This window comes from Urtica dioica, chromosome 3 (genome assembly GCF_054948205.1).
Source record: "Urtica dioica subsp. dioica isolate 48M chromosome 3, U.dioica_male_clone48M_v1_H2, whole genome shotgun sequence".
NCBI classification, from domain to species: domain Eukaryota; kingdom Viridiplantae; phylum Streptophyta; class Magnoliopsida; order Rosales; family Urticaceae; genus Urtica; species Urtica dioica.
In genome coordinates this window covers 5,104,390-5,126,833 of record NC_142758.1, presented here as the reverse complement: position 1 = coordinate 5,126,833, position 22,444 = coordinate 5,104,390, and the positions used below count along the sequence as shown (strand labels likewise).

Genomic DNA, 22,444 nt, shown 5'->3' with positions numbered 1-22,444 from the left:
CAAATCATTGAAAACACTACTACATCCGGCCATTTCCCTAATAAAAAGTGAATTTCTATTAACCCTTCAAGTATTAATGCTACCATGCGAATTTTGTGAAAAACCAAAGCCCATCGGATTTGAACTGATGTCTTACCGCATACCATGGCATTACTCCACCGTTGGGTTAAAAAGGCATGATTAAATCAATTTTTCAATAAAAATCGCCATGCATTTAGTGTCTACCTTCTGTTCATATTGGAAATGAGCAAAAATCACATTTCAATTCTTTTATATTAATTTGGTGCAGGTGTAGCAGGCTACAAATATTATATCAAATCGTATATGAGCTATTATACATGTGAAAGTGTGATTCCTAAATTAATTTCATGAGCAAAATAGTCATTAAACTATTGATATTGTAATATTTTAATAATTTCTATAAAACCGTAAATATTTGAAATGATATCCAAACACCTCGACAACTTTCCAGCAAAAAAAAAAAAAAAAAAAAAAAAACACATCGACAACTTTAAACATATTTAAAAGCTTTTATAACTTCTTCATTATTTTAAGAATCTCTTTTAAAATTGCACAAACAGTCCCTTATAGTTAAATTTTTTTTTTTTTTTTTTTGTATATTTATGTTATATTATAATTGTTAATATTTTATATAAATATAAAAAAATATATCGAGTAAAAAAAATAGGTTGAGTTTTTCATTTGATATAATAATAATAATAATAATAATAATGACGACGAGGAGAAATAACTGTTTTACTCTATATTAATTTATCAACCAAAATGCTAAAAACATAAAAAAATTTAGGGCAATTAGACCGGTAGCTCAATAGTCCATTTTTTTTTTTTTTTTTTAAAAACCCAAATTTTATTTTATAAAAAAAAAATAGTCCACCAGACCAAAGTTAATTAAACTAATTATTCAATTAATATAATGGGCATTGTAGCAAAATAGCCAATTTGAAACTATAGAATTTGTTTTTAACCTATGTTTCATAACTTTTAGGGAAATAGCCAACGTGCTTAGGTGTCAATAATTAATAGACTAATTTGCCCTTTTACTTAATCAAATGGAAATAATGAATATAATTATATTAAATAATAGGCAATAATAATATAAAATAACAGACAATTTCAAAATTGTTATACGTGGCGCGCTAATCTAGAACGGCTCACCAAGATTGACGTTACTGTTGGGAACATGTCAACACAGATAATAAACGTAAATTACTGGAAATTATCTCATTCTCCACATTTAAGTAATTTGAATGGAAATAAATAGAAATAATTGTAAATAAATCATCTGTAAACAACACAGTCTGTACTATTTTTTATAAAACCAGATCTTAGATCTGGGTTAAAAAAAAACCAGATCTGGTTTCGAGGAGAGAGAAAGAGAGATCCAGCGGGTGGAGTCGCGCATCTGGCAGGCGGAGGAGAACCGTACGGCGCTGCTGCGGGCCCACCGGCAGCGGCGCGCCTCCCTCGGGGAGCGGTCGTCCCAGACGCTCCTGCGCAAGGCCGCCCGCGAGACCAAGTACAAGGAGCGCGTGCGCGCCGCCATCCACCAGAAGCGCGCCGCCGCCGACAAGAAGCGCCTCGCCCTCCTCGACGCCGACCGCCGCCGCGCCCGCGTGTCTCGCGTCCTCCGCGTCGCCAAGTCCGTCTCCTCCCAGAGGTACCTCGACGCCCGCCGCTTGCGAGAGAGAGATTTCAAATCGTGTGTGTGTGTGAGAGAGATTTCAGCAATAACTACTTCCTATAAAATATATTGAAGGATAATTAAAAAACTACCTTAAAATATTGAAGGATAAAAAAGTAAAATATATTTTGCCACCTAATACGTTTGGCTATTTCCCTAAAAAACTCCAAACATAGGCTAGATCCCAAACCCAACATTATAGATGGCCTAATTGCTTATAAAACTCTAATTTAATTAACTTCGACCGGGTGACTATTTTCCTAATAAAATGAAACTTTGACTAAATTCTTAAAAGAAAGAAAATGACATTTGTATTAATTTGGTGCAGGTGTAGCAGGCTACAAATATTATATCAAATCGTATATGAGCTATTATACATGTGAAAGTGTCATTCCTAAATTAATTTCATGAGCAAAATAGTCATCAAACTATTGATATTGTAATATTTTAATCATTTCTATAAAACCGTAAATATTTGAAATGATATCCAAACACCTCGACAACTTTAAACATATTTAAAAGCTTTTATAACTTCTTCAATATTTTAAGAATCTCTTTTAAAATTGCACAAACAGTCCCTTATAGTTTTTTTTTTTTGTATATTTATGTTATATTATAATTGTTAATATTTTATATAAATTGAAAAAATATATCGAGTAAATAAAATAGGTTGAATTTTTCATTTTATATAATTCATATATAATAACAATAATAATAATGATGATCAAAATGCTAGAAAAGAAATAACTATTTTACTCTATATTAATTTATCAACCAAAATGCTAAAAACATAAATTTTTTTAGGGTAATTAGACCAGTAATCCAATAATCCACTTTTCTTTTAAAAAATAGCTCAAATTTTATATTATAAAAAAAATATTCCACCAGACCAAACTAATTATTCAATTAATTTAATTAACTTCGACCGGGTGACTATTTCCCTAATAAAATGAAACTTTGACTAAATTCTTAAAAGAAAGAAAATGACTTTTGTTGCATTCCGCTTTCATTTTATATATTAGAGAGTAGAAATTCGACGTCCAATGACAGCAAAAAAACCTAAAGCGCTATCTAGTAAGGTCAAGTGCCGGAATGATACATATCATACCTAGAACGCTTCCGTTTCTGATTGATCAGGGTTTCTAGGCAGAAAAGTTAGGAGAATAACACATCACAAAGAAACCATGCCAAGGCATAGAGCTTTCCTCATTTATTAATTAGCATACATGTATTAAATATTCACTAGGGATTCTAGATCTAGGCTAGTTTTGGGTGCGTCGCGGCATAGATCGAGCAAGTCACATCTGCTTTCAAATGAGAGAAAAGATGCTGTACGTCGGGACGCAGACTCTCCGATACTCTTCCAAACAGAGCCAAAACTTCGGGCCGAGGCTTGCTGTTAGGCTGCACCGCCCCTCCTTGCCCTTCATAATGGATTATGTGATGCCTACCAAATTGCACAAATATGCCAATACTCAACACCTTAATACTCAACGATGACGATGATGACGATGATCATTATAGCACTTACAAGAAATCAATTAGGTCTGTTATCTCTGATGCTTCAGCGGGAGTTGAGGACGGCTGTGAGTTCTTCCCAAAGACATCCACCAGTATATTTAGCAGCATTGAGAGGGTCTGAAAGAAGTTCGAGAAAATAAATTTTGTATATGAACCGAGGAAGGTCTACTTTTTATTTATTTATAAATAATTATAATGAAAAGCAAAATTGTGAGCCCACAGACCAGGAAAGTCAGAACAGAAAACAGTAGTGTGAAGTGGAACCGTACGGACAAATAATTAGTTTACTATATTATAAAAACCTGCATTGTATAAGTGCCCTAGAGAAAGCCCCACTCATGTAAAACCAAAATCAAAAGCTGTATTCTTCAAAATCAGAGATTCTTAGCAGCTTCTACATTAGTTTAGAAATTACAAACTGCCGTATAATAGCACAAAATCGGAAATAAGCATTAGCCTAATCAAGTTAAAAACTTCCTAAATTGTGGTTTGGCATGCCTTTAGCTAGTCACACTGGGAAAAGTAATCGTAATAACATACCTTAGTGAAAAGTGAGTGAGCATTGGCAAGCCTTGGGAGCAAAGGACTCATTATGCGGAAAGCTATTCTCAACATTGCAACTGAGGTCACCGGCCGCAGATGTTTGATGATGATGTGGGTCCCTTCTAGCCATTCCTGAGGGAGGTTACTGAAGAACGAATGAAGCAACGCTACTACGTTACCTGGAACCACAACAGGAATAGTCTTAGTCATGATTCTGATCTAAGTTCCAGACTCGAGATCAACCAAAGTATAATAATAACAATAATAATGATAATAATATGATACTCTTTTGTTATAAACACTATATATTTGATCACTAACAGCAACAGTTTCTTTTGACAAATGACCGCGTCTGTAAGATTAACCTAAAAAGTTCAGCTTTACATTGAAGGTTAAGTTTTACAATTACAAAACTTCAGCGTGATTGCAAACGAGAAACCCATAGTGTAAGACTTACTTAACTGCAGCGCAGAAAGTCAAGTTAGTTCAATAGTAGGACTTAAATACCCAGAAAATTTCTTTATAAAGAAGATATTCTCAATGTTCACTCTCTCGAATCTGGTTATACCCGGTTATGGCTAGAACAATAATTAATCAAATTAGACACCTAGATTCTCCCTCAATTCCATGCACTTCACTATGGTGACGCTTGGGGAAGATGGCGACTTTATTTGAGGGAAGTTATAACTAGAAGATATTTTAGCCTTCTGATGCAGAGTTCTGGCTCTGCGATCCCATATGTGTTTTTTTTTTTTCCCAAGAAATGGAGAATTTTTTATTAGAAACGGAAAAGTTGATAAAGTACAGAGCCTGCTGGCGGGGGCAAGGAAAAGAGGAACCGAGCAGACGCAAAAAGAACACGCCACCGGGGGACTCAGAACGATCCCATATGTGTGTTGTTAGAGATGGAGAATCCAAAGAAGCTTGTAAAAGATTCTCCAAGAACAGCTTTTTGCAGCTGATCAATTTTCTAGTCAACAACAGGGGAAGTATATGTGACTGATCAAGGTTGTCCAAGGAGTTAGCAGGAACGTGATGGCGCTAGAAGGGTTCAACAAAATGTAGTGCACAACTTTCAAGGGAGCTTTGAGCAGATAACTCAATACACGGAGAGACGATAACAAAAAACAAAAAAAAAAATGTTTAGGAAATAACTAAAACAGCAAATAAAGAAGGTTTGTTGAATACCAATTGCTGTTGAAGTGTTATCTTGAGCAGCCCATGTTGGATCCAATAAAGCATATCCGACAGCAGAGTCTAGCTCTCCCATTGACCTTTTTGAATCAGTTAGCCACCAAGTTTCTTTAATTACTCTCGATGTTTCTATATAAAGCTGTATGTGAAAATCAATAGGGAGGTGAGCCAACAAAAGACCACAGGCTTGGATCATCAAGCAAGATAATTGTTGGCAGCTATAACCACTTCTGGACACCATGTTAGAGGTGTTTAGGCCTGAAACTGGAGTAGTTGATCTGCTTGCACCCAAAGAATCGGCGCTTCCACCAGAAGGCGATGTTGGCAATACTGAACCTTGCCCACCACTGTTTGGAGCTCCATGCTGGCCATTGCTGGACTGGATTAAGGTTGCTTGTATATTGACAATAACTTGTACAAGTGATGACACGATTTGGGACGCTGAGACAGGAAGAGAGAGAATCTCAATGACCGCTGTCTCAAGAACCAGCTGAGTATATGTACCGGGATCCTGAATTTGATAAAAAGCTTTTTGGCCATCAGAGGCACTTGTTTGCCCAGGCGGAGATGTTGGACTTTTGCTGTGTGTAGGCCTTAGCAAGTTGGTTGAACCATCACCGACTGTGCCAGATTTTGAATGGTGTAAAGGGGGTATAACATTATTAACAAGTCCTAACAGGAGCGTCGCAAAATAATCCGGAGGCGGGCACATAACAGGATTCGCTGAACTAATGTGTTGTGGAAACGACTCAGAAAACGGAATCTGAAATAAATTCATGCCAAATTAGGAATTGAACAAAAAAAAAAAAAAAAAAAAAAAAACTTCGTACTTTTTTTAAATTCAATGACACACACACTTCTTACCTTACTAAGGTCGAGAACATTTAATATTCGGACTATGAGCTTTCCAGGTAAATGGCCATAGAAATACGCAAGTATGTCACGAACAAATGTAAACCTTAGAGGGTAACAGGCAAGAAATTGTGAATACATGACCAGAATCCTCTCAGCCGGATCAATTGCATCATTTTCAATAAGTCGATAGATCATTAACGGAATGACTGGAAGCAAACGGGCAGCTATATCATCAAAGAACGTGGGGTACCTGTAGGATTGTAAAAGAAGCGTCAGAGACCATTCAGCTCAATGTATGCCTGGGCCTACATATGAATCTTAACCATGGTACATAACATTTGACAAGTTCAATGGTATTCATTGTCGGTCCATTGTTTTTTTTCCCCCAAATACATATATATATATATAAATATAAATTAGAAAGTATATTTGAATGTGTAAAGCCGTAGATGCACTGCTCTCTAAGCCAGGCATACTTCAGTTCAAGATATCTCACCTGTCCTTCCATGAAAGATGGTTCCCCAAGGCCTTCTGCAAATCAGTTCGCTTGAACATTCCACTGTAAAGCCAATGCTCAGAAGTCCCTCTATTCATTATGTACGACTTCACTCTTTGTTGAAGTTCTTGCCTATCAAGTAGGCTAATCTGCTTGACACAACAGTCAATCATTATTGCAGATATGTTGAGAAAAAAAAAAAAAACCGATGATCATGATTGTGTGAGGACGTCTTTGTAATTTTATTTACAATCCTTTGCAATTAGTAAAAAAAAAAAGTATTTTCTTTTTAAGGGTTTGTTTGAAACCTGGAAAATAGGATGGGAAAAGAACGAGAATATTGAGGGAAAGAAAACCATAGGGAAAAATAAAGAAGTGGTTTTGTATTTTCCTCGGAAATCCTGTGAAAAATGAAAATTCACTTATGTTTGTATGTGTGCCCCGACACGTGTGTCTCTCACCTTTATTTTCTATCATATTTTCTAGTCTTCCAAACAAAATCGTGAAATTACACACACACACACACACACACACACACACATATATATATATATATATATATATGTGTGTGTGATACACACACACACACACATATATACACACACACACACACACACACATGAAACTTGTAAATTATGGACACAATGTGCTCAAAATTACATCAAGCTAATTGTTAAATCCTCACAATTTTTTTTATCGCTTCGCGATTTTTTTTTTTTTTTTTTTTTAATTCTCTTAGATCAAAACCCGGCATCTTGAATATACAAGGCTTTTATTATATTGGTGTACACCATCCAAGAGGATAATACCACCACATCATGGCCAATCGATAAAGAGAACTACAAAGATTCCCCAAAATAGGTATAAAATTGGTTGCCATTGCCATAAGAAAAATATAGAACGCTAAAACTTGAGAGTTTTTTTTTTTTTTTTTTCATGTAAGCATTAATATTCAGCAACACTTCTGATCTTTAGTACCTTTAGAGACAACAAATATTTCTGAATTATATATATGGGAAACGCAGTTTACAAACATTTCCGCCGAAAAAAGTAGTAAGAATTAACAAAGTAATTGCATACCACAATACGCAGTGCATGAGGATCATCATCACGGTCCATAAGAGCTAAAAGCAAAATATCCAATGGAAGCAACTCGTGAGTCCAAATGAAAAATGATAGGTTTGTTGAAGCTTTCATTACGAGATCCTGAAATAGAAAATTAATTTGAAAAGTCTGGTACTATGCATTGAGCACATGGAAACAAAATTTATAATTTCTTTCGAAAAGAAACTAAAATATTATTAATAATTATAAGAGTTTTGGGAGAGTTCCAACAAGAAAACTAGCATTTAGAATAATAGGTGGAAAACACTCGCACCTGCAAGGAAAGTCCATGTGAAAGTTCTAATTGAATGTGATGAAGCAATACATCAACCATGGTGTAAATATTTGATGTCACCTCATCCGGTGAAAACTCTCTCAAGACACGTGCCTGAACTCAATTGTGAAAACAGAGTACTTATTTAGATTGATGGAAAATCACATTTCTGAGAAGGAATAGAGATAACAACGAAAGTATATCCATCCTATAAATGTTACAGCTAATATTGAAACACTCGTTCAGGTTAAGCAACAAACCAAGTTTACGCTGTTGATATTTTCTGGATGCCCTTGCATTAGTATCCATGCACCAGCACATAGATATTTCCGATGTTGAGGAAAGCTATGACTTATGTACGTCATGACATAAGTAGGATCAGCTGAGGGAGAAAGAAGCTGAGTGCATTGATTAATCACAGTCGTTTCGGCCTACAAATAGAGGGAACACCCAGGTGACTCATAGTAGACCATGCACGAAACACGAGTGATCAACACTGTAAAATATTTATAACAACATTATGACATGTCAACCTACATCAAGAAGCCAATTTTAAATTTTTTATGTTTTAATCTTAGAAAAGAAGGCAATTTTGTCTTAAAAAATAATGTAATTTTACATATTATGCATGAGAAAATACAATCGACCAGTCTCGGACTAGACCTGAAAACAATATACAACTAAAAAGTTTCTTTGAAAAATACAGCCACAATGCAGTCCGCATGTTTAAGTTTTAATTTTCTCATAGCTGTTTCTTCAAATTTTCTATGCCTTCATGGTGTATCATCCAAACTGGAGTGTGAATTATTTGATATTCCCAGGCTTCGCCACCAGGAAGGAACGAGAGATATTTCAACCAGATTCTGTTGAAGAAGTTAAAACAATTTTTTTTACAGCATTAATTGTTTTAATGTGATTTATGATCATCTTAGACTGATATCAACATAGCCTCAAGGTAAGAACTGCCAGCGTGCTTGCCAGAGCAGAAAAGATATTGTATTTGAAATGGGAATTTATCTCTTTTCTAAGAAAATAATATTCAAATTTGAGATGCTTGAGAATAGAAAGAACCTGCTGCCATGCTTGAATGGCAAGACCCCTCTTATCCATTCGGCCAATCAAGGCATCACGAAGGACAGATGGGAAATAGCGTAGCGTTTTCTCTGACCAAGTATGTTGACTAGCTCCCATTATTTGTTCTAACATGGGTTGGAGATAGAGAAGGTTATCAGCTTCAGCGATTCCACGCGTTTTAATGAGAATGGCAAGGGTTATAACAGTTACTCGATTCAAAGTTTCTGTAAATTCTGTAGGACCCTGCCACGCACACACAAAATATATAACATAAGTTTAAGATTCTTTTATGGTGGGAAAATAATATAAATAAAGAAACAAATAACAGATACAAGGGTTTCAGTTTGGAGACAACCTTCCCTTCTCTTTTGACCATGAAAAACTCTCTGAGTGACAGAAGAAGGTTCATGCACAAGTTTTCTGCCAATCTGAATGAGCGATGATCACCACGTTTCCCTTTGAGTGCTGAAATTATTTTCGTAACATCATACATCAGGCCTTTGTGTTTTCCTTCGTATCTACACAAGACAGTTTCAGTGCAACTTAGCTTGTTGTCTAAATATGATATAGATGATAAACATAGACATTGTGGAACCTACCAAGCCCCAACCCTAAATAAAAACAAGTAAACAAAAAGGAGTGAGGTTTGGAAAATGGCTGTACATGGCCAGCAATTTCTAATTACAATCATCTTATAAATCGCTTCCCATGGGTGATGTGATTATTATACAAGCGGTGCTTTATTTTTGTGATCATCAAAAAGGATTGTTGAATAGACCATGATTACATTTGACATAAACTTTTAAAATACAACCACCAGATAATTCAAAATTGGAATTCACAGACATGCAGTATGGATTATTTCTCACCACACATCGTAAAAATCGATACCTGTAAAGTGGAAGCAGGCGATAGTTCAAGATTTCAAGCACCAAAAGACTTACACCTGGCTTGCTCAATATTGATGGGTTCCTTTGCGCTAGACTCTGAAGCAAATTATTTTTTTAGATAGTTTCTTATTATATCAACAAACAGTAAGTCTTTTTAAAAAAAAAAACAAATTAGTAAGAGTCTGAAATCTTATTCGTATTTCATAATTATAAGTAAATCGTTAAAAAGGGGCTTGTTAGGTAAAAATTAAAAATTAAAATAGCAAAAGACGCACAAATGCCTACAAAAATGAAATTACACTGAAATGAGAGCGGAATAGGGAATGTGGTGCAAGAAGAAGCAAACGCGTATATGTTTCCACCATTGCAACGTTTGGCACGACCTATCATTTTTTCAAACAAAAAAATATAAAGTCATGTAAGCATAATTACATTGTTTGCATACACTCCATTAATTAATATAATTTCCGATGTCATTGCTGATGCTATACATAACTTGTCTCCATTGAACATGCAAGCTGTTGAAGATCTTTGCTTTCTTCATTTTGTGTTCTTTGGATAGATATTTAACTTCTATTTTAGACATAAATGTTCATGATAGATATGTGACTACATAAACCCCATAATTGTTCCTGAATTTATTTTTTCAGAAGAAAAAACTAATAAAATGTTTTTGGAGATAAAACTCCGATACAAGACTAGAGAGCCCTTGCTTTTCTTTTTTTTTTAATAGAAACGAAAATTTTTATTAATAACTGAATAATCTCCGAAGCAAAGGAGAACAGTACACGGAAAAACAAAGCTCAGGCAGGCCTAAAACAAACAGCCACCGAAAATAACCGAGCCCACAACCTCAGACCAGAGCTGAAACCCAGTCTCTAGACAAAGTAGAAAAAGGGAAATCATAAAAATCTTTACAATTGACATGTAACCAGAGAGCAATACAATGATTAATGCTTTCCATCACCGCTCCGAAGCACCAAACCTCGTCCTCGAAAATGACCTTGTTTCTTTTACCCCAAATACACCAAGCAGCGGCCAATCTGGCTATCTTGAAAGCAGCCGTCCATTTAGGATTCCTGTTGTACGTAGCTGGCGACGAAAAAAGCTCGGCCACGGAATTAGGCCGATAATTTTCAATCGAGAAATTCTTAAAAATCCAGTCCCAGACGAGGGACGAACAGGGACACTCCAGGAAGAGATGCTGGATGTCTTCCGCTGCGCTTCGACACAAGGGACACCAGCTCGGAAGAAGGATCCAATGGGGATTACTCCGTTGGACGAGGTCGGCCGTATTAACCTTGAGGAGAGCCAATCTCCACCCAAAAAATTGAACCTTTTTAGGAACTTTTGCCTTCCAAATCTCATCAACCATGGCCACTGCTGGAGAGGGAGAGACAGGAGCCAAGTCTAAATACATAGACTTTGAAGAGAAGGACCCTGTGTCATCGAGCCATTTTCTCCGGTCTTCGAAACCAATCCAAAGGGAGATGGGATCCAAAAAATGACTAAGCTCCGCGAACTCAATCGCTTCTCTATCCGAAAGGTTCCGGGGGAAGTTAAAATTCCAATCAACTTTTCCAGAGAACTCGTCGGAAAAGATGGCGATCCGATTAACTTTGACCGATTTAAGCGGGCAAAGACGAGCGAGCCCTGGAAACCTTTCTAAGAAGGTCCCGCCTTCAACCCAATCATCTTCCCAGAACCTCACCACTGAACCGTCTTGCACTTTCCATCCACATCTCGAAAAGAACTTATCTTGAATAGAACAGACCGACCGCCAAGGACTTTTAAAGGTCCTGCAACTAGCATCCCCCGCATCCCACCCGTTCGTGTGCATCCCGTGGATAGCTTTAATGACCTTGTGCCAAAAAGCCTCTTTCTCCAAAGGGAAACGCCAAAGCCATTTAGCCAAAAGAGATGTTTTTGTCAACCACTCTTCCGATTCCGAGCCCACCTTTTTCCTTGGATCTGCAGCAAACGTCCCAGGCCACTCCCCCTCGGTTCTTCGACCCATCAAAGTTTTCCCATAAAAACAATCTCATTTTCTTCTCTATCTCATTCGCCACACCGATTGGCATTTTGAAGATGGACATATAGTAGGTAGGGAGCGCCGATAACACTGCTTGAATAAGAGTTAATTTGCCGCCTTTCGAAAGATAAGCTTTCTTCCACCCGTCAAGCCTCTTCGAAATTTTGTCAATCACTGGATCCCAGAACGCTTTCCTTCTGGGATTGTCCCCAAGCGGCATACCCAAGTACGAAATAGGCCAGCTTCCTTCGGGACACCCCAATAAAGTAGCAATGGCCGCTGAAGCCGCAGGAGCCAGGTTTATGCCCAGGAAATTACTCTTATTCTTGTTGATCTTAAGACCGGAGGCGGCACAAAAACTATTTACCACTTCCATAAGATTCAGCCAGCTTTGTTCCGACTCGTCACCGAAAATAAGAGTATCATCAGCGAATTGCAGATGAGAGACTTTGAGCTCGGTAGCCCCCACTTCCATAGGACTGAATCTATCTCGATCGATGGCTCGCTGAATACGACGAGAGAGTGCGTCGGCTACCAACACAAAGAGAAAAAAAGACAAGGGATCTCCTTGTCTAATACCTCTCGAGCCGAAGAATCTCTCACGAGGACGCCCGTTGATGAAAATCGAAAACGAAACTGAAGAAAGACACCCACGAATCCATTTTCTCCATCTCGCGTCGAAACCTTTTTTTTCCAAGACAAAGTCTAGAAAATTCCAATCAATTCGATCGTAAGCCTTCTCGAAGTCGAGTTTAAGAAGGGCTCCTGATTTCCCTGTACGGCTGTACTCTTCTACCACCTCGTTAGCGATCAGGATTAAATCCGTGATTTGACGGTCTTGCACGAACGCACCTTGGGCTTGGGAGATGGTTTCTTCCATGACGGACTTCAAGCGTTCCGTGAGGACTTTGGCAATAATCTTGTATAGACTTGAGACCAAACTGATAGGTCTGAAGTCTGAGACCTTTGTGGAGTTTACTTTTTTAGGAATGAGACAGATGTAAGTCTCATTAGAAATATTATTAATAATCCCATTACTCCAAAAATCCCGAAAAATCTGCAGTAAATCTTCTCTTATCATCTCCCAAAAGTCCTGGAAGAAACCCATAGAAAAACCGTCCGGCCCCGGAGACTTGTCACGCTCACAAGCAAAAATCGCTGATTTAATTTCTGACTCTTCAAACTCCCTAGACAGCCCCGCAGCACTGTCTAAAGAGATAGGGTCCCAACCAATGTCATCCCAGCTGGTTTCCTCAAGAGGCTCTGACGAATACAACTTCTTGAAAAAGCCGTTGATCTCACTAACAATCTCGTTTTCTCTAACGGTCACCGATCCATCGTCCCTTTCAATTTTCCATATGCCGTTCTTGGCTTTACGAGCCGACATAAGGGAATGAAAGAGTTTGGAATTACCATCGCCATCCTTAGCCCAACTCATCTTAGACTTGAACCTGGTCGAGCGCTCATCCTCTTCAAGAATAAAGTTCAGCCGATTCTTAAGAGCTATCCTCTGCAAACGAGCCTCGTCGTTCCAAAACGAACTCCCTTCCAGCCTATCAAGCCTTCCAAGCTCGAGAAAGATACGACTTTTTTCCCCTTCTCTTTTTTCTTTTACCTCCAGCGCCCACTCTCTGATTTTTTCCTTAACCAACTTAAGTTTAAGCATAAACGAGTACCCCTCTTTACCTTGAATAGGAGTCTCTGCCCAAATCTTTTTCACAAAAAGCTTAAAATCTGAATTGGCCAGCCAAGCATTATCGAAGCGGAAAGGACCCGGGCCCCATTTGATCTGATCGGTATTTAAAGAGATAGGAGAATGATCCGAAACCCCCCGGGGAAGAGCTTCTTGTCTATTAAACGGAAAACAAACTCTCCAACCTTCTTTGAAAAGGAAACGATCTAGCCGAGCACACACCTGAGAGTTCGACCAGGTATAAATACCATTCAAGAGGGGCGGATCGAAAAGTTCAAGCTCAGCGATCAACTCGTTGAAAAGGCGCATGCTTTTTCTAGCTCTCGTTGCTGGATTTCTCTCCGCCTGAGACCTAGCAACATTAAAATCTCCCCCAATACACCAGTTCTCGCCACAAAGAGCTCCAAGCCCTGCAAGCTCATCCCAGAATTCCCGTCTACCTTCAAGCCTGCAAGCTCATCCCAGAATTCCCGTCTACCTTCAACTCAGCAAGGCCCGTATACACCTGAGAACCACCAAGAAGAATTATCCTGAACAATCTCGATCGAGACTGAAAAATCTCCCACTATGTTGTCCACCACCTTGACACGTCCCGTATCCCAAACCACCAAAATACCTCCACCAGACCCCAAAAGAAGGAAGAAGGATCCATTCCTTAAACCTCGAACTCCAAACACTACCGATAAAGCTTCTATCAACGGTTCTCCTACGAACCTCTTGAAAAACCACTAGGTCGGGATTCTCTTTACAGATGAGGAAACGCACACCCCTTCTTTTAGTCTGAGATCCCGAACCACGAATGTTCCACGAGATAATCTTCATTTAAAACCAGACTTTTCCCCTGCTTCCTTGGCTCCGAACCTGACCTGGAAGTCCAGATAATGTAACTCACGTTGTTGTCCTTTAATTCTTGATGTGCGTTTTTTCTTCCTGCTGGTTTGAGACTGCCAACCCTCAATAGCAAGGAGGTCTTGATCTGCTGACGCGGGAGCAAGATCTACGGGCTCAGAAACCTCCGGGTATACCATCGCTAAAGGCACCTCCTGTTCTTGATCAGAAAGGGGAGGCAAGGATACGGCCGGACCTGAAGGAACCCCGGGACCGTCTTGTTCTGTGAGCAAAACATCCAGTCCTTCTAGAGCAGTGTCAGGTTTAGATTCCTCGTCTTCCACGGACGACTGAAAACCATCCTCCGAAGAGCCATCTTCCACCGATATTTCTCCATCACTTCGAATGAGAAAATTCTCAGGGAAATGTTCAATATCATCATCGACCAAGAGAGAGGGGTTTCGTCGGGACTCCACTTCCTGATCCCGGTTTCTGTTCCTGGTGTATGTCTTCTTCCAGAAACGGGAAAACGGCCGGCCAGACTCGGGGTCACTTTCGTAATCCGGGATATTCTTCCTAACAGGCGGAATATATTTTAGTCCCTTGGAGAAATCTGACCATTTAGAAATCAAAGCTTTTTTGAAACAAGCCTTTTTTTTTTGTTTCCATCGTTTCTCTGAACAAGACCTTCGTAAAAGCTCTGGAGGTTCTTCCAACCCGGAAGAGTCTGATGGGTTGTTGAGAACTGGGCCCAAATCTGAACAAACTATGGTCTGGGGAGGAGCCACTGGGAAACTGTTTTGGGCTTTTAAAAAGGGCTTCTCTTTTTTATTGTTTGAAGAAGAGGCAGGCTCTAAAACAATAAAGGGACGTGGTGTGGGGACCACATCCAATAACTTCGGAGCACTCTTTTCATGACACTCCGATATTATTCCTTTGCCCTTCGACTTCAAATCAAAGTTACGGGGAACTCGCGAAATTCCTTCTGTCGACGTGCCTTCTCCCGAGGGCAATAATTGCCTTCTCTCTGGCGCTATTTCCAAAGCACCATCTTCGACAGGATTCGCCAAGCCACCCATGTGTGCTTCTCTGGGTTTTCCGAGGGCTCTGGGAGCTTTCCGGCCGTGAGGTTTATCGGAGATGAGAAAGCACGAGAACTCAATCTTTCCTGCTTCGGATTCTAGGACTTGAGACTGAGTCAACAAACCTTTGACAGATCCTTTGACCTTTATCTTAGCAAATTTCAGGAAAGATAAGTTCTTTGTACTTCTATCAATCTGAAGCAATCCTCCACACAGCTCTCCTACTTTCAGGAACAGATCCTCCGACCAAAGATTAGGAGGAATACCCGCGATCCCAACCCAGCAGTCTTTGGCGAGCGGCTCAGAGACCTGGGAATGATCTTCTGGTTTCCATGCAGAGAACACCGCCACTTTCTCGCTCCTATCGAAAATATGTTTTAGACTTTAAAACTTTTTCTTTTTCCTCAGAACTATAGCACCAAAGCAAAGCTTTGTCACTCCCAAAGGGTGTGTAAGGGCAGTTCCGAGAGAGAGAAAAGCTTAAATCATCGAAAATAAATTTCCAATACGTTGAAGGCGAGAGCCTGTGGACTGTGACTGCGAGGTTCCAATCCTTCTGAGAAAAAAGCGAGGAAGAGGATGAGGGGGAGATATCTTTCGCTGGCGTCTTTTCAACGACTTTCGGGCAGGGGGGTCTAGCCGACGTGCATGTAAGGGGACGAGATGTTACACCGTTCGAGGACACCACTGCTGCGTAAGACCTCGGGGGAAAGACCTCTCTGAAAGAATGAGAAGACCTAGCACTTTCCCTCCAACCGTTCAAGAGGCTACTGAAAGAACCAAACATACACTTCCATCCTCTGCTTTTGAAACCTTCAGGGACAAAAATGGCACGGTTGTTCCCACCTGAAACTTTAAGAATCCGAAAGCATCGTCCTCTTCTATTGGCAAAAACATCTGCAATAATCACGTAACCATTGCCATTGAACTTCCTTCGGAATAATTCTGGTTTATGACTAGCAAGCAGAGAGGGAAGGGAGTCACAAATCCAAAAAAGAGCATTCCTGTGAAGAAGGATACTGTAAGATCTAGTTCCCATCCTCTCAACCATTCTGACGATATTTCCATCATTACCTATTGCTAAAGAGAAACTTTTAGCATCGGATTGGAAATTCGTGCAGAACTGGTTATTCCGAACAGTAGCCATGGCAGAGGTTAGAACGGACATAAGAGGAGAGAGGAGAGAGAAGAGAGAGAGGAGAGAGAAGAGAGCATTTTTCTAAGTACTTCTGTTAAATCTTCAGGGCACTAGACCATTCCCTGACTAAATTAGACATTGTACCTGAAAATATGCCACCAAACTAAGATGATGACCAAAAAGGATACCAATGTGACAAAACACAAGTGATAACTTTCCCTCCAAGATTCACACCTCCCCTCTTCTTTGCTCTCTTCCTGACTAGAAATTGACACTTACTTTCGTTCGTTTGAACTTTCATATTTTTACAAGTGCGTGAATTCCGTCAAACTTCACTGCTTAAGCTGAGTTTTCTAAAATCACTATTTCCCTTGACTATTACATTACTGTTTGCATCTAGAATTTATCATCTTTCCCTATATGCTATTTTAATGTAGTCAATATCAACAATAGATAACGCTAAATATGAACTGCAAGCTTAAAACAAGAGAACTGAGAATGTACCTGTCCGGAAAACAGTGATTCTTCCATAAGATATGCTAGCTTTAAACACATGTTCATGGAAAACCCAGACAATAGTGACATTGGCAGTGGATTAACTTCCCTCATAACCATTATTCTGTCGTTAGGCTGCAAATTTGGTCCTGGTAATAGTTCTGTAACTCCACCAGAGGATAACCAAGTCATTACTGTTTCACAAGCTGGCTGAGCCATTGTGTAAGACACAACCCAAAACATTCCAATTGATCTATCATCCATGTTCATGTAGTCCATCATGCGATCACCTGAGTTCATACAAAGAATTGTCTCTCAAGAAGCTAATTAAATCAATTTTTAGCTTGAGAAAGAAGTGATGCCATACGCACTTATAAGATTATCCCTGACGCATTCTAAGTTTGAAAACATCCTTGGACCTACTGAGTCTTATCATAACAAATGCGCAGAAAATACCACATATCAAGTTTCATTGCGTAACCCAGCCATGTTATCCAATGAAGTTAAGCCAGATAGAAGTTTTTTTTTTTTTTTAACAAACAACTGGACTTTATTAAGAACCACGGCAAACCAGACAGAAGATGTACATGTACCTTTGGTTGCCTGCCTCCACCATTCATCTATTTGTTTTCCTTTCTGAAGTTGCTCACTATTTAGATATTCTCTTGTAGATGCATTCAATGACCAAATACGCAAATTCTGACAACTGCTGATGAAGTCAAGCAAGATGACTTGCGGACTATTTGGATCAGAGCTTCTATCTTCCCTGTGAAACGATAAAATCTTTCTCGTTGTCTCCGCCTTAAAAAGAAAGTGTGTATAGCAAAGAGAAGCAAAACAAAGTAAAAGTCAAAACAAAATGTCACAATAATAGGAGAGAAGAAAGGAAATGAAGATTCGCAATTTAATAACCACCTTTCTGGAATCTGTATTCAGTGCATTCATCACAAGCTCAACTCGGATAATATCTGCTATTAGCAATGTTACATGATTTGTTCTAAGAATTTGGTAATCACCCTCTCTAAGGCGTGAAACAAGCTTGTCCACGAGTTCAACAAAATCAATGCAGCCACTTTTTACTAGAAAGAAAAAAATATCTGTAAAGACACGCCACTCCTGCCAGTAATTCGTCTCTGCGAGAAGAAAGATACAAGTAATAGCTTAGTTAAACAAGAATCTCAATTATCTTCTAATTATTATTAAATAAACATATTGCAATGTGTTCTTCTGATATCATAACTGAAACGACAAGCTGAGGTATAAAGTTATCTCCTCATGCAGATAGAAGAAAGAAACTGAAGTTGCATAATAATGATGTGAATTTACACAAACATCTGTAGATTACCAATTATGATTCATATTTAACTTCATTTATCTTATAAAACGGGCAAGAAACAATAGTTAAAGTCTCTTTCATTGAAAATCAAACCGGTAAAAAAAACAGAAATTACATGCCTACAACACATTCATCGAAAATCAAACGATATAAGATAAAGATAAATCTTGACATAGAAAAAAGTCTTCTTTAAATATAAAACAATAATCACCTGAATTTGTCAACTTTATTAGCTCAACTATTCTATCAATTGTTCCCTCGCAAATCATTTCAGAAGTAAATACAGCACCAGGAGTAAACCCATGGGCAGAAGACCTAAAGCAAGGAGCAACTAGGAGTACACGCTTCCACCAATCAGGAGATGGAGTAGTGCGAAAAGCATGTCTAATGCAACGTAAAGCTCTCTCCCAATCCAAACTTCCTCTCTGTATAGAATTCGCAAGATCCTACAACAGTCCAAAAAAATACCAATAACATAAAAAATCAATCCAGATCTGCAAATACAAAGACTTCTATGCTGAAGTTATATGATTTCAGAAACATAGCCATATGAGCTCAACAAAGAATCTGGATCTCACCCAGTAGTAATCCATCTATCTTCACTTTACAATTTTTACCATAATATTTTAGGGTGCACGAAATCGAAATACCATCTGTACCCTAAACGTAGGGTAAGAAGACCATGTTCTTCTCTAGCATTGATAAGAAGATTCTCCCAGAAGCACTGTTAAACGGTACTTCTTCTTCTGTATATTGCATTTGATTATTTAGAGGAAATATACTTAAAAATATTATTTAGATGTTAATTAAAATAAGAATTTTCATTGAGGAAACAATCAACACAAGCACATTTGATAAAATTCTAATGGATAGAAGTTTATCATTTTATCCTAAGTCCCTTGTTTCTTTTTAAAAATAAATAAATAAATAACTCTAGCATTTTACATGTTAGGAAAAAAAAAAAAAAAAAAAAAAGATGACTCTAACAGTATATCACCATCAACCACTCGAGTGATATGTTTAAGATCAGTTCTAACGAGATCATATTCAAGCCATACCACATCAATGAGCTCAAAGTGATTAAATTAATATTTCAGCCATCTTGTTGTTTATTACGAACGACTCACTAGAAAACAGCTCAGAAAATAAAAAAAAATAAAAATAAAAAGGTTAGTGCTACTTCCATCTTTCATAAACCTGTTCCATAAAATTATTTTAGAAAAGTCGTATAATCAGGTTGACTTGAAAAAGACAGTGACAGAATACGAAACATAAATCAAGAAAGACGAAAATCTTTTTTTTTTCTTGTATAAGTATGGGTATCCAGGCTTCATCCGACTAAGCCCACGGGGTCCTCCCATCACATCGACTGGGAGACCCTTCCGGTTGCCCCAAGTGTTCGGTTTTAGGTGGAATCAAATATTCATTTTATATGAAATCACTTTTCTTTTTTATAACCAAGGGTATTGGGCTTCGGCCGACGAAATCCATGGTGGCAGGTCGACTGGGAGACCCTCCCAAAGGCCCCTAATTTAAAGGTTCTATGGGGAATCGAACATCGCGTACCCACCTATCTCGAGATCAGCCCTTACTCCTAGACTAATCCCTTGGGGATTGAAAGCTGAAAATAATTTCATACTGATGTGACGCACAAATCTTCAAGCCCACATGATAAGTTGGACTGAAAAGATTACATGATTGTGCAATTCTAATTTCTTACTAAATTGAACAGTACAAGCTAAACTATATGACACCATGTTCATTAGTTTTCATTTATAAAATGAAAAAAAAAAAAAAAAAGACGAGGTTCATTTATGATTATTTTGGAGAAATTCATCACCTCACCATGCAATGGTTCCCCAAGAACACTTGGATATGTTATCGGTGAATATCTCATGTTCACAGCAGCTTCCCCTGGAGTAGTTGGAGAAACATTTGAGATGATCCGCTGAGTCCCGAAAGTAGGGCAATGAAGATGCTGGTCCAACATTTGCATGTGCATAGCCATCATATCCCGCCTCCTATGGATCTCCAAAATAAGCGTAAATAAGGCTTCATCGTCAGGTATGTTTTCGATGAATTGCAATCCACCTCGCAGCAGTTCATAAAAGGGAACCCGACACTTGTCCTCATCAACCAGAAGCCATATGACATCTAAGCAGCTATGCAGCCACTCGATCAGAGCCTTGTCAGGTCTACAAGATTTCACGGCACCAGATTCCTCACCCCCGAGTTGCCTATGATCCGAATTAACCAGCCAATTCAACATGTGAGAGAAAACGTCCGCGACGGTCACTGGTTTCAAGCTAAACTCAAGACCCGCCAAGATAATCTTGCAACAGAGCTGCCGTAGACTGCTAATGGCATTGTCTCTCGCGGACGAACTCGCCCTCGACGCGGAATGTGGTCCTGCGGACGACATGTCAGGCGACTTCACCGGCGACATAGCCGCAGAGGAAGCGGGCTCGATGGCGGGGGACCCGATCCCTTGAATGGATGGCAACGGAGAGGCCGGGTTCGAGGAATGGAAACCGGCGGGGTTGGACGGAAGCGCGATGGGCTGCTGCTGAAGCGAAGCTGCGGCGCTCGTCTGACCAGCCGACATCTCCGCCGTTGAGACTGCAGAGAGGAGCGGAGGTAAAAAAGTGTCCCAGTTGATGAACCCGATGCTGCACAGGCCGCGTAGAGCGCACAGCAGAAACTCAGCCCGCGGCGCGTGACCACTGCACTGCACGACAAGAGATATAATCACAGACTCCGTCATGGCACGCAATTGTTCCTGGTCCTGAAGAAGAGTGAGGTACCGGGTCATGTTGGTTCCGATCAGAAATTAAAAAAAAAAAGCATCACGGGAACAACAATCAAATAGCATAGTGGCATACAGGAATCTGACTCTGAATCTGCTCGAAATCCAAAATGAACTGCTCATTTCTAGGGGGTAGCTCTCTATTAAGAGCAACAACACGCTTCTGTGTCTTGTTTCTGTATGATTTCAGAAACACGGTCAAAATATTACCTTACAGTTCGAAAGAATCATTAACAAAAACACTTAAATCAGATCAACTAATCCTTCAAGCTCACTCCACCCATATGTGAATGGCCAGTTTTTTTTTTTTTTTTTTTTTCTGGTTTACTAAGTTTTTGCTATGAGAGTTCAGAAGCACGGTCAAAAGGTTTGCATTATAGTTCAAAATTCTCATACGAAGACATAGGTAAATCAGGGGAAAAAAAAAATTAATAATCTTCTTCTAGCTCACTCGAAAACATAGGTAAATCAGAAAAAAAAAAAAAAATTAACAATCTTCTTTAAGCTCATTCTTCACATATGAAGCATCAAGCAATCACATTTACGAAAGATTGAAGCAATCAGGGACTCACGGAGGCTCACGCACTGCATCTTCAGGTCTCTGGTTGGAACTTCGCTGCGATTAACAGCAACAAGAAGAAGAAAGTAGAAAGGGAATGAGTGGAATTATTTTCGGGGACAAGAAAGGAAATGGAAGAAAGAGAGGGAAAATTTACTCCTAAGTAGAGGTCGAAGAGATTGACGATAGATGCCCGGCCTGGGTGGAACTGGTAAGCCCTCGAAGCTGACGAAGCTCTTTGGTTTTGGTTTTGATCCATTTTCGCATAGCACACGATCGGAAGAGAATTCGCACAATAACGGAAGCCAGAAAAAGAAATAAAGCGAGAGATACGAAAAGTACTGTTTCTTATCTAATTACAGTAACTACCCTATATGAGCCAGCGAAGTCAAGTCATTGTTTAATTGATGTAAAACAAAAATAAACAGTTAAAAACATAAATAACATTCAGAATTTATATTTTCTCATTAAGTCTTCTATAGAAACTAGTTCTTCTAAGGATCCGCACCAATGATTTTAAAATTGAATTTGTTATTATCAATACAATTAAATACAGATTTATACATAATAAGATTATCAACTACTAATAATTACGGGTGCTTAGTTAAATAGCCTAATCAAAATATAGGTAATCGCCGTTTCATTTATATAGTAAAATAATCATGAACTGGACGAGTTGAGAACGAAAATGGAGATAGACAGATTGAAACGAGCGAAAAAATTGTAAGATTGTAAGATTGTAAGTGAATGATCAAGTTCATACTTTCATTCATTTCTTTTATATCATACACGAGTATTACACATGTTACAATATATTAGTTT

General features: G+C 38.8%; 1 protein-coding gene across 2 annotated transcripts; it reads right to left on the bottom strand.

The window, feature by feature from the left end:
- Positions 1–2,675: 2,675 nt before the first annotated feature.
- On the bottom strand, positions 2,676–21,971 carry LOC149402196 (mediator of RNA polymerase II transcription subunit 23-like). 2 transcript variants are annotated; one of them, XM_089608969.1, is made up of 21 exons: positions 21,780–21,971; positions 21,636–21,679; positions 21,140–21,239; positions 20,098–21,042; positions 18,469–18,703; positions 17,837–18,054; positions 17,515–17,722; positions 16,931–17,211; positions 9,953–10,036; positions 9,655–9,749; positions 9,119–9,281; positions 8,761–9,006; positions 7,950–8,120; positions 7,690–7,803; positions 7,392–7,517; positions 6,312–6,460; positions 5,825–6,065; positions 4,955–5,723; positions 3,764–3,945; positions 3,234–3,340; positions 2,676–3,149 (listed from the first exon to the last, which is right to left on the bottom strand). In XM_089608969.1, the coding sequence occupies exons 1-21, from the start codon at positions 21,879–21,881 to the stop codon at positions 2,960–2,962; spliced, it is 4,770 nt and encodes a 1,589-aa protein (XP_089465095.1). In that variant the 5' UTR covers positions 21,882–21,971; the 3' UTR covers positions 2,676–2,959. The 2 variants fall into 2 exon arrangements, with proteins under 2 accessions (XP_089465095.1, XP_089465096.1); XM_089608970.1 differs by having other exon boundaries at positions 16,931–17,082.
- Between the last annotated feature and the right edge of the window lie 473 nt (positions 21,972–22,444).